Source organism: Suricata suricatta, chromosome 2 (genome assembly GCF_006229205.1).
Source record: "Suricata suricatta isolate VVHF042 chromosome 2, meerkat_22Aug2017_6uvM2_HiC, whole genome shotgun sequence".
In the NCBI taxonomy this organism is placed as follows: domain Eukaryota; kingdom Metazoa; phylum Chordata; class Mammalia; order Carnivora; family Herpestidae; genus Suricata; species Suricata suricatta.
Window position 1 is genome coordinate 178,296,819 of NC_043701.1, and position 12,300 is coordinate 178,309,118.

The window sequence follows — 12,300 nt, forward strand, 5'->3', positions numbered from 1 at the left end:
CCACTGCGCCTCACTGCTCGGCCAGCCCAGCACCCCGTCCCGGACCTTTGGGGACTGACTGGTTGCCTGTTCCGTAGATGACCGGTTCTAACGAGTTCAAACTGAACCAGCCCCCCGAGGACGGCATCTCCTCGGTGAAGTTCAGCCCCAACACGTCCCAGTTCCTGCTGGTCTCCTCCTGGGACACGTCGGTGCGCCTCTACGATGTGCCGGCCAACTCCATGCGGCTCAAGTACCAGCACACCGGCGCCGTCCTGGACTGCGCCTTCTACGTAGGTGTCCTCAGTGCGCGCACCTGCCCTCTTTGTTTTAGGGTGTCCTGGGTTCATAGCGTCCTTCTGACAGCGTTGGGTAGAAGCTTCTGTCCGTAGTTATTTAGGTAGCTCTTAAGATTTTCCTGGATACTTGTCTTGAGCCACCAAACACTCCCTTTTTGGGGGGGGGACGTTGGGGTTATGCAGAAGTAGGGGGAACTCAGTCCCCTTTCCAATCGAGTAGCCCTGCGAACTTTTTTGGATGTGTGACAGGTTGTATTTGAAATTTGCAACAAGACAGTAGAATTTGGTTGCCTTATAAAAAGGAAGGTTTTTTTTTTTTTAACTAGGAAATAGAAATGCCTGTTTTCCTCTCAGCCAATGTGCTGAAACGGTTCTCCTTAATTTGCTGATGTCGTTTTTGCTTTATTTTGTGTGCTTGTGGTTGTGTGTGTGTGTGTGTGTGTGAGAGAGAGAGAGAGAGAGAGAGAGAGAGAGAGAGAGAGAGAGGGAGTGCAGAGAGAGAGAGAGCGCGTGCGCGTAGAAAGAGAGAGAGAGAGAGCCCAGTGTACAGCGTGCTGAGCATAAAGTGAACAGATGGTTGTAGAAGGTGGAATTTTGAAACACATTGTAAACGTCTGTAACTTTTAAATGACTTGAAACTTTTATTTTGTAGGATCCAACACACGCTTGGAGTGGGGGGTTAGACCATCAATTGAAAATGCATGATTTGAACACTGATCAAGGTAATATGGCCACATTTCTCAGTTTATTGTTTCCTCAGTTCAGGTACCAAAGTGTAAATGTTTATTTACGAAGAGTGGTTCCTGAATTGCTTTGTTCCCAAGGTGTTTAGGTGCAAATAAAAGTATTGTAAATGTAGGACTTTTATGTTTAAATGAGAACCGTAAGTTACTGATCACAAATACTATGCATGTATTTTCTCAGTAAATGCAATTGCATTAGGATCTCCCTTCTAAGTATTTACAGGAAGCGGCCCTTCAGTATCCTGCTTCTACCTGTCCTCAGAAGTGGACCGGATCCTGTACTAGTCAGCTGTACGTTAGGATTTTCCAGGACGGTGGTGATGGTTGAGCGTTCCTTTTTTTCAGAAGCTAATTTGGTTCAGACTGAAGGAAGAGAGGTTTTTAAAAACCTGATCTAAAATAGGCAGGCATATCCAGCTTGTTGATTCTACTTGTGTGATTAGTTAGCCTAGAATATGCCCGAGTTTCATTTATTGAATGACGAATAAGAGGACACATTTTCTTTTAGTGAATTTAAGAAACTAAGTAAATGAAGAAATTAATGAAGGTGCAGAGAGGAAATGACTCACTCAATTTTTTATGGCAACTTTGGAGCAGAGCAGAAGCGGAATGGAACGTCAATGCACAGAGCTCTTGGAGCATTAAAAAAAAAAAGTCCTTTTTGTATATGCGTATGTTAGGGAGAGATGTACTTGAAGCAGTGGGCAGGGTACAAAGATAAGGCTTGGGGAGGTCGAGCCGGACAGTGGAAGGACAGGGGGATGGGCACAATAGACAGTCAAAAAAAAAAAAAAGAAAAGAAAAACCAACTCAGAAGAGGCCATTTCCCGAAAGTCCTCTTGTCATGTAACTTGGAGCTGCAGATGTTCAGTTTTGTGAGCAGCCTATTCTGCATAGTAAGTCAGCGTGCACGTTTGGGTCCTCCTTGTTGGGAAACTTGGGAGGAAAAAAAACCCACTGAACTACAAAGATTTTTGATAGGGGGACTATACTTAAGAGAATGAGCTGCTTATCCTCAGGAGGTCATTGCTGAGCGTCATGAAGACTTTTTTTTCTTGTTTCAGTGATATGTTTTCTAAATAGGTAGTTTTTCTGTCTGAGAATCGGGACCACATATTTGTTGTGTCCTTTAGCATGGGGCATAGATTTAGGCACATGCCAGACATTTAGCAGATGTTAGTGGGTTGAAAGAATGAGCTGTGTGAAAAGTTGACATCGAAAGGAAACAAATTGTGTATTGGACATTTGACCCACCATTTGAAAGCCAAGTGGACTCCTCCTAAGACTCCCTGCCTAGTTTTCAGATAATACTATTTCCACATAAGTAAGTTTCTTATAAATACTGATTTAATGCAATAGGTTTTGTCCAGATCCAGAAGACCAGAGTTCTCTGCTCATTCATTCATTCAGCAGATGTTTGCATACCTACCACGTACCAGAACCTGCAGTAGATGAAGAAGTCAGAACCGTAGAGTTTGACAAGGTTTCTGATTTTAAGGAATCTAGAATCAAGTGAGGAAAATAACAGCTACGCCACCAATTTAATGCAATGTGAAATTCAAGTCAGCCCTTGGTATGTGTCATGTCAGTGAATCAAACTATGCGTCGTACGTGAACAGAGAGGAATGGACGACTATTTGTAGTCATAGAGACATTTTTCTGTATGCAGACATTTTCATCGAGCTGGTGGAAGTGGATTCATTACAGTTTAATGAATGTTTCCTTCTGTTCACTTGAGGAGTCTTCGTGTAGGAGACGCAGTAAAGGTGGCTGATTCTTTCTTTCCCCCCTGTAGAAAATCTTGTTGGAACCCATGACGCCCCTATCAGATGTGTTGAATACTGTCCAGAAGTGAACGTGATGGTTACAGGGAGCTGGGATCAGACGGTTAAACTGTGGGATCCCAGAACTCCTTGTAACGCGGGGACCTTCTCTCAGCCTGAAAAGGTAGGCTCTTTCCATTCATAACCGGAATTTTCATCTTACGGGGGATTTGACTTGGGACACGTGTGATGAAGATGGTGTTGACTTTGAAGGTTAATTGCGAGTTGATGAGGGGCGCCTGGCGGGCTCAGTAAGTAGAGCACACAGCGCTTGGTCTCAGGGCTGTGAGTTCGAGCCCCGTGCTGGGCATGTAGAATACTTAGGAAAAACAAAAATGGATGAGTCTGTTTTATAACACAGATATTTTGAAGCAAGGGGAAATGAATTTTGGTGTGAGGGTCACCTTTTTCTTTTCTCTTGTCCTGTTTGTGCTGGGTAGCACTAGTAATGCTTTAAATCCCAGGACTGAGAAGCAACTCCGTGCCTTTTCAGAGAAGTCATTTAGCAGAGACGGTTGGACTGCCTCCAGGTGGGTTTGACATGCCCAAACCAGGAAGTGGGCCGGAACATCACTCATTTTCACTCACGACCTGAGGTTTCATTTGGGTGGACTGTTGAGAGGGTGAAATGGGTTCTCACTTGAGGTGAGAAAGGTGTCCTGTATTCCTTGGTGTTTGCCATTTCTGTGTTTATTTTTAATATTGATGGATGTAGTTTGAAGGCTCTAGTGAGGGAGGCTTTTTTAAAACCCAAACTTTGTGTATTATTCTAACCTTTTCATCTGGACAGTGAAAGTAATTGAGCATTCTTGCTGCATCCTCATCAGACTTTATCAGGTGGTAGTTAATTTTAAAGATTGATTGTTTTAGCAGTTTAAAGGTATCCTTCACGTGAGTCTATTTCCTTAGTGTAAATATACTATTCAGTTCCTGTTAGCCGTCATTATATACTGTAGTGCATCCACAGAGCCATTATTTTTGTCACATCGCAGTCGAATCTACTCCTGGCAAGACCTTTGTTCAGAATAAAATAATTGCATTGTTTCTAGTTTTGATTTATGGTTGTACGTAACATGTTAAGAGCTGTGATAAATTGCAGACAGAATATCGTATAATGGACAGCCACACTGAATCAGGCTGCTTATTGGTTCAGCAAGCTTCATTATGTCACTTTTTTTAATACTTTCTTTGATAAATGTATAGACCTAGTCAGTAGCATGACAGTGGTTTCTCTTGATTTACGATCAGCGGGGAGAGAAAACGCTACCAGAAGCCTGTGTGTCACCTGTTTAGTCAGGATTTAAGGTGAAATTCCCAATCTGACCGCACTAGGATAAACGATCTCTTTCTGGAGTCTGTGTATTTTAAGTTTGGCGTTTCACATGTCTCAGGTCAATTTCTGTTTTTCGGCAAACGTGGTTTTTGAAGGCACTTTTCCATCTTTCTTATTTGAATGTGCTTAATTAAATCTACTGTTTTGAGTCTTTCCAATTCCTAATCTTTCCCTTAGTCAAATTAGTTGTTGAATTTTAAGGCCAGATTGTGGAGAGGATTGGGTTGTTAATGGTTAAACCTGACTTGGTACTTTCGGCTGGTGTATGTAGTTAGCACACTGGTGATTACTAACCTTGTGTTTTAACTCCTTGAATGTTACAGAAATGTCTTACCCCGTCATGGTCCTCTTCATCTTTTAAGAGTGATTTTTCGGGGGGCGCCTGGGTGGCTCAGTTGGTTGAGTGTCTGGCTTGGGCTCAGGTCATGATCTCATGGTTTGTGGGTTCGAGCCCCACATCGGGCTCTGTGCTGACAGCTAGCTCAGAGCCTAGAGCCTGCTTCAGAATCTGTACCTCCCTCTCTCTCTGACCCTCCCTTGCTCACGCTGTCTCTCTGTCTCTCAAAAATAAATTAAAAAACATTTAAAAAAAAAAAAAGAGTGATTTTTCAGGTTTAAAAATATCAAGTCAGATTTAATTAGTGTTGCTTATTAGTTCAATGTAATGACCAGAACACCTGTATGGATCTAAAGTCGAGATTTTAAAAAATGATCTAACATGATCAGGAAAATACATTTTGCCACCTTTTTCATCAATTTACTATCTGTTTGGTCCTAAGATAAACATATTTCAAAATAAACCTCTTGAAATACTTGCAGGAAATTCTGTGGTTTATTATAAAGGAGTTTTTTGTGAAAGTTGTTTTAATATTGTAAAAAGGGCATGATGCAGGGGAGGGGTAGATGCTTTTAGGGGAGAAAATGCTTTTAAAATGTTCACTAATGATGAATTTTGTCTTGAGTGTTTCGTATGACATCAGGGCACAAGAATGTGCTCTGTCACATGCCAGACCACAGTCCTTGGCTTTAGAGTTCATGTGCCACAAAAAAGCAACTAAGCAGGGAACTAATGATGGCTTCTTCATTCTTCTTAGAAAGGCCTGTTTATTCAGTGTGACAGCTGAGAAAATCAAGATTTTTAGAGTCACAACATGAAATCTTTTTTCAAAAGGTGGTCATAGAAAAGTAACTTTGAAAAAAAAATTACTTTGAAAATGATTATCTTATGAAAAGTTAGATGCCGGTGGAGAGGTATCTTGAATTGATTTATGGCTTCGTTGTGTCCTTTTTGAGTCATTTTACACTTTTATACTGTTACTAAATGAAAGAAGACTGGAAAAATTGTTAAGGAATTCAATTTGTTTTAGTCACCAAGGGAATTAAGTCTTCCAAAGTGTTTTTTGCAGAATTAGAATGTATATGACACCATGCTTGGCTAAGTATTAAGACTATATCAAGGGGGACTTGGGTGGCTCAGTCGGTTGAGCGTCCGACTTGGGCTCAGGTCATGATCTCGCAGTTCGTGGGTTCGAGCCCCGCATCAGTCTCCGTGCTGACAGCTGGCTCAGAGACAGGAGCCTGCTTCAGATTCTGTGTCTCCCCCTCCCTCTAACCCTCCCTTGCTCAAGCTGTCTCTCTCTCTCTCAAAAATAAAACATTAAAAAAATTAAAAAAAGAATATATCAGGTTGATTATTTTGTGCAGATTACGTGGTTTGTAAAGCTGTAATATTTAGAATCTAAGACCTCTGTTTGAGAACCTGATCAGCTAATGTTTTTATGGTTTTATGAGTAGTGGACATTTTGGGGGGCCCAACTACCATTTTCGGGCGAATAGGTGGATTTGAGTGAGTTTTGGTCTTTCTTGAAAGGTGTACACCCTCTCGGTGTCCGGCGACCGGCTGATCGTGGGCACCGCCGGCCGCAGGGTGCTGGTGTGGGACCTGCGGAACATGGGCTACGTGCAGCAGCGCCGGGAGTCCAGCCTGAAGTACCAGACCCGCTGCATCCGGGCTTTTCCCAACAAGCAGGTACGCGCCTGGCCCCGCCCCCCCAGCCCTTTCTCCGGTGTGTGAAAATCCGAGGATCTTATTGGTCACTGCCTTTGAAAGCTTTGCTTCTCTTTTGTTTTTAACCCCCAGTTGCGGTTTAGAATTTGCTGTCAGATACATTTTCAGCAGCCTTGCATGTTACAGAGTAGTGTGTTAACCCAGGTGCAGAGAAGACCTTGACATTTAGAGACATTAAATCATCTACCATGGTTTGAACAGAGGCCTTCTGATTCCTTGGTCCAGGGTGCTTGGCAGGTACCTGGTAATCCAAGAGGGCTTTGCAGACATTTCCACTCACCAGACCCGTGAATTCAGACTTAAATCTGGAAATACAGGATTATGGAATTTGCTGTTCTCTCTCTCGTTCTCTTTCTCTTTCTCTCTCTCTCTCTTTTTTTTTTTTTTTTTTTTGGTCCCATTGTAACCCAAACACTAATAGAGTTCTTTAGCAGGCTTGACAGCAGCACTTGGATTTGGGGGGAGAAAAAAGGCACTGAAGTTCGAGAGGCCTTGCTCCTTACGTGATGACTTACTCTTGATACACGGGGTCCCCTCCCTGGTCATCACGGCTAAACAAGACCACCTGTTTGTTAGCGAGTCCCTTCTCCCCGCAGATCCTTAAAGTTGGAAGGAGAGTTGGTGGGCTGGAGGAAAGGTCATTAAAAGCGGCAGTTGTCTTTGGAACCCTCCGCTGTCCTCCTGTGGTTCAGGAGCTGGATGCAGTTATGCTGGTGATTCTCTTGGCCCTTTATCTCAAAAGGCTCGTGCCTCGACTGGTGATTGCAGCTCTTTTCCTCCGGAAATTGTAAATTTCCATTGAAGATAAGGAATTGCAGTATGTGAAACTTTTCTAGATTTAACCATGTGATTAAAATATCCTTGCATTTATCAGTCTCCTTTCTAGGTCACATCTGAAACCTTGTTAGGCTCTCTCTAGTTGAGAAAGGGAGTTTACGGTTTCGTTGCCTTTTTTTTTTCTTTCCACGTTGTTCTTCAGAAATCATTCTTTTTCGTACCTTGAAAAATGAAAACAAAATCAAATACAGGCTTCTTACTTATCTTATGTCTTAGTTGCTTTGACATACTGTCATTTCAGGGAAAGGTGAGAGAAGGTTTGAAGTGGTAAGCCGCTTTCGGACAGTGCTGAGAATCCGTGTCGCTTGTGTGTGAGCTCGGCTCGCTGTAGTTCAGCGCAAGGGGCAGGGCAGCTGAGATGGAGGGCTGGTGGCCGCGCCGCTGTGGCTCTCTGGTCCCCCCGCTGGAGGAATCCCCGTTCCCACAGCCGGGGGTAGAGAGACCCGGAGCGAGGCAGATTACGTCCAGCTGATGGAACCCACTTGAGCCCCCTCTGGACAGGACAAATAAGTGACGATTCTTGTCTATATTTGACAAAATTCCTAGGCACAGAAAAATTCTTTTTTCAGAGGACAGGTGTTCATGTTCTGTAATTTGTTAGTATAGCTGAAAACCCGCACCTGCTTACAACCTGGCTGTACTTCCCTTTCATTTCTGAAACCGTCCTCCTCAGCACAGGTTGAATTTGGGAGTCCGTGCCTTGTTTTGGGAAGCCGGAGTCACCATTCTTGTTCTTCTCTGCTTCCGTCTCGGCAGGGTTACGTACTAAGCTCCATCGAAGGCCGGGTGGCTGTCGAGTACTTGGACCCGAGCCCCGAGGTGCAGAAGAAGAAGTATGCCTTCAAGTGTCACCGGCTGAAGGAGAATAACATTGAGCAGATTTACCCGGTCAACGCCATTTCCTTTCACAACATCCATAATACGTTTGCTACAGGTACAGTCTGGCGGTGAGCCTGCGTCACATCACTAAGGGGACACGTTTCTGCCTTCATTGAGCACGAGGCGTTCATACTTAGGCAGAGCTTAACAAAAACCGCGCTTACCCTTTCTGGTATTGAGGGAGCAGACGTTTTATATGACCCTCTGTGGGGAAAACGTAACTTCGGTGACCTTAAAAATTAACCGCCGAGGTAACGGGTTTTCTCTGTATCTGCTTTTAAGACCCCTGTCCCCTCTTTTGAAATGACATCTAGGCGGCTCTGATGGCTTTGTAAACATCTGGGACCCGTTTAACAAAAAGCGACTGTGCCAGTTCCATCGGTACCCCACCAGCATCGCGTCACTTGCCTTCAGTAATGACGGGACCACACTCGCAATAGCATCGTCGTATATGTATGAAATGGATGACACGGAACATCCCGAAGATGGTATCTTCATTCGCCAAGTGACAGATGCAGAAACAAAGCCCAAGTGAGTACGCTTCACCTGTTGGAGCCTTTTCTTGCGTTCAGCCCAGGATTTATTAATTTTTCCAAATTCATGAATAGCATTGTTGATGCCTGCTCGATATTACAGCTGACTGTAGGGTTGGAGTTGATTTTATCTTGTTCTCCCAAGCTTTCAATATCCGTCGGTTGATAGACGTCTGATGGATAAAATTGTGCCCAGTTGTTTGGGAGAGAAGAATGTCAAACTCTCATTCTTCTTGAATAGGCTCTATTCTTTGAATCTCTGGAGTTATTACTAGCTCATTGCTTCAAAATTAAGTTGAGGAATTCAAGAATAATTTATTGGAGCAAAATCGGTTCAAGATATTTAAGAATTTGAACTGCCAAAAATCTTTTCCTCTCCACCGAGGTTGTTCCTTTAATATTTACACAAAGCGAATGACCTTCAGGTCTTACTGGGAACCCAGAATGATAGGGCCTTGCCTAGAATAGCAAATTTCCATAGTTTTGAAATTTTCATAGCTGTCTTTGGCTCTTGGTTGTAACTGTTGACAGAGAGGAACAATTTCCTTTTTTTTTTTTTTTTTCTTTTGTTGGTACGGACAGGGCAAAGCTTAATTACCTGCCCCAGTCCTAAGGGAAAACTGATACTCAGGCTCTGGTTAAACCATAAAATACCTATCTCCACGGGTCTTTGTCCCTGTTCCCCTCTACCCAGGCCGCAATAAATATGGAGTAACTCAAGTCTTTTCAGGATTCTTCTACTTTCCTGAGTTAAAATGGTTTCATTCACACCCTTGCTAGCGAGGTTGAGTCCCTGAGGGGGGCAGAGGATTCAGCATTCAGTGTCAGCCATACTTTCACAGGTTTGACTTTAGACAAGACTAAGCATGTGAAGCCTGTTGGATAAAGGGCTGTGTTTGCATTTAATCTCTCACTTTTGTGTTTCTTGTCCTGGCCGGCCATTTTGATCTCATTCTGTTCTTTTTTTCTTTTGAACTTGTAGGTCACCATGTACTTGACAAGATTTCATTTACTTAAGTGCCATGTTGATGATAATAAAACAATTCGTACTCCCTAATGGTGGATTTATTACTAATAACAAAGAAACCAGGGAAATATATTAATTTTAATACTATAAGAACCTGAAAATAACGGAAAAGTGATTTTGAATATTTTTTTTTTTCTTTTTTTAAACCCGAACACTCTTAATTTCATGAGATGGTTGAAGGTTTGCTGCGTTAAAGGTATCTGGGCAAACAGAATCGGAGGGCATGATTGCGCTTTTGAGAATCAGTTTTGACCTTGACGATTTTTGTTTCCATTGTGGAAATAACATGTTTGTAAATAAATATAGGTAATGAAAATCCCTTTGCATTCTTTCTGGACCTTCAGTGGTGGAGGCAAAGGCTCTTAAACCATTTGTTTCTCTTGCTGGTTGTAGTTGCTAATTCTAAAGCTGCTTCAGACTGCCTCATGAGGAGGTTAATCTACAATTAAACAGTATTTCCTCTTGGCCGTCCATTATTTTCCGAAGCAGATGGTTCATCGTTTCCTGGGCTGGTCAACAAAGCGAGGTTAAGGTTAGACTCCTGGGAATCAGCTAGTTTTCAATCTTATTAGGGTGCAGAAGGAAAACTAATAAGAAAACCTCCTAACTTCATTTTGTGACTGTAAACAATTATTTATTAGCAAACAATTGATCCCAGAAGGGCAAATTGTTTGAGTCAGTAATGAGCTGAGAAAAGACAGAGCATATCTGTGTATTTGGAAAAATAATTGTAACGTAATTGCAGTACATTTAGACAGGCATCTATTTGGACCTGTTTCTATCTCTAAATGAATTTTTGGAAACATTAATGAGGTTTACATATTTCTCTGACATTTATATAGTTCTCCTGTCCATTTCGGTTGCCCAGCCACTGGTGATTAAGGTTAAAAAGAAAAAAATTGTAGTGAGGAGGAGATTCACTTAAATGTAATGCCCTGAAGCAGAACACGAGCTCCGCTTGGCCTGTTCTAGCTGGTTCCAGAGAGTATGTCTGTTGTCAAGACTTTGGGGCGTTTCACATGTATTATCCGCAAACGTACGTTTTTGAATGGGACTTGGACGTTTGCTGAAATTTACCTGTGACGTGTTTTTAAAAAATTCTTCAGGGACAGAGAAAAGTCTTACTTTTAAGTGTTGCGGTGAGAACTCAGTGCAAGTCTGAACCCGGCTTTTGAAAACGTATTTTCTTCATTGCAGGTCCACCTAAATCATCTCGTGAAAGTGATTTCTCTGTGAAAAGCTTTGTTTTGCTTCCTACAAATGCAGACTTGTCCCCTGAGGGATGTGCGCTAGTCCTTGTGGACGCCTTAATTTAGTATGTGGATTTCTCTGGTTTCTGTCTTAAAACAACTTGTCTGTGTGCCCTCCGGGCTGACTTTGTGTAGGACCGGGAGCCTTTGTGTCCTCGTGCCGTAGTCGGAAGAACTGTGCCCCCCCCCCCCCCAGCAAGGCCCGTTGCTGTTTATGAGCAGCTTGAGCTCTCTTTGTAAAATAATCTAAACCTGTTATTTCCGTGCTGTCTAATAAATCAGAGATTCAGAACCCTTAAATGTTGGATGTTTTCAAATGTTGGTAATTAATGTAATTTGCTTCATAAAGAGGCTTCTGTAAAGCAAAACTCCCTTCATCAAGGGCCTGGTGAGGATGACATTTTACCTTGAAGTCCACACTGCCTCGTTTAATTACGCCTATTCTGGTGCGCGTTGGGGATTCAGGCCTGGCTAAAGTGATCTGCTGGAGCTCTGCCATCTCCCTCGTGCCCTCTGGCTGGATCAGCGGGGCCCTCGAGCCAACTTCCCCGGGTGGGCACGGGCCGCGGGACAGCCGACAGGCGCCCTTCGGCGTGGCGCTCCTGGTGCCGGTGCGGTGGGGCTCCCGTGGCTCCCGTGGCTCCCGCGGCTCCCGCGTCCCCGGGCTGGCGTGGCCAAATGACAGACCCGGCTGTGCTTATCCATCAAATGCTCAATCAAAGTGAAGCCCTTGGGATGGTAAATAATGAATAGCCGGAGACTTAACTGATGGTATTGGTTCTTTAGTGGGATTATGTGCTTTTTAGAGTCACAACCACTTGGTTGAGGACAAAGCATAAATTGAAACGGTTGTTTAACTGAAAGAATTAATACAGTGGTGTAAGAGGTGACTGAAATTAAAGCGGTGTTTGGGAGGGACCTGTTTCGAGTTCATGGCGTGGGGGAGCTTTTTTTGTTGTTGTGTGTGCGTGTCCCCTCTCCTGAAACTCGTCTCCCGCTGCCTGTGACCGCCTGCCTCCCCCGTGGACTGCGAGCCCGCTCTCCTTCATGGTCTGCCCCCGCCCCCCAGGGACCCAGTGTAATACCTCAGTGCATTTTTAGTGATTTCTCTTCTTCACGGTCTTTACACGGTTTTTACATTTTTCATATATTTTTTAAAGTTTGTTTATTTATTTTGAAAGAGGGGGAGTGAGGGTATGTGTGCATGAGCTGGGGAGGGGCAGAGAGAGAGGGAGCGAGAGAATCCCAAGCAGGCTCTGCACAGGGCTCGATGCAGGGTTCGATCCCACCAGCCTGGGAGACGGTGACCTGAGCCGCAGTCATGCGTAGGGCGCGGCACCGACTGAACCGCCCCAGCGCCCCGGCTGCTACTCTCCCGCTGTCTCAGAGGGCCTCCCACCCCGCCTGGGGGAGTGCAGCAGCCTCCGGCCCCTGCCCTAAGTTCTCCCAGCTTCTGGAGCAGTGACATTCAGGCCTTTTAGCTGGGATCCTCTGTGACCTGCAGTCCGGAAGACAGGTCGATACAGTGT

The 12,300-nt window shown here is 44.0% G+C and overlaps 1 protein-coding gene across 2 annotated transcripts in view; it reads left to right on the forward strand.

The window, feature by feature from the left end:
* BUB3 (BUB3 mitotic checkpoint protein) overlaps positions 1-11,071 on the forward strand; it is an 11,595-nt gene extending 524 nt beyond the window's left edge. Inside the window, exons 2-8 of one of the 2 annotated variants that reach the window (XM_029932739.1) lie at positions 78-272; positions 931-1,000; positions 2,817-2,968; positions 6,048-6,206; positions 7,839-8,016; positions 8,276-8,492; positions 9,477-9,551. In XM_029932739.1, the coding sequence (XP_029788599.1) occupies positions 78-272; positions 931-1,000; positions 2,817-2,968; positions 6,048-6,206; positions 7,839-8,016; positions 8,276-8,492; positions 9,477-9,492 (987 nt within the window). In that variant the 3' untranslated portion in view covers positions 9,493-9,551. Of the gene's footprint in view, positions 1-77; positions 273-930; positions 1,001-2,816; positions 2,969-6,047; positions 6,207-7,838; positions 8,017-8,275; positions 8,493-9,476; positions 9,552-10,718 lie in introns of those variants that run through there. The other variant, XM_029932740.1, reaches the window with a different exon arrangement.
* Positions 11,072-12,300: the final 1,229 nt, after the last annotated feature.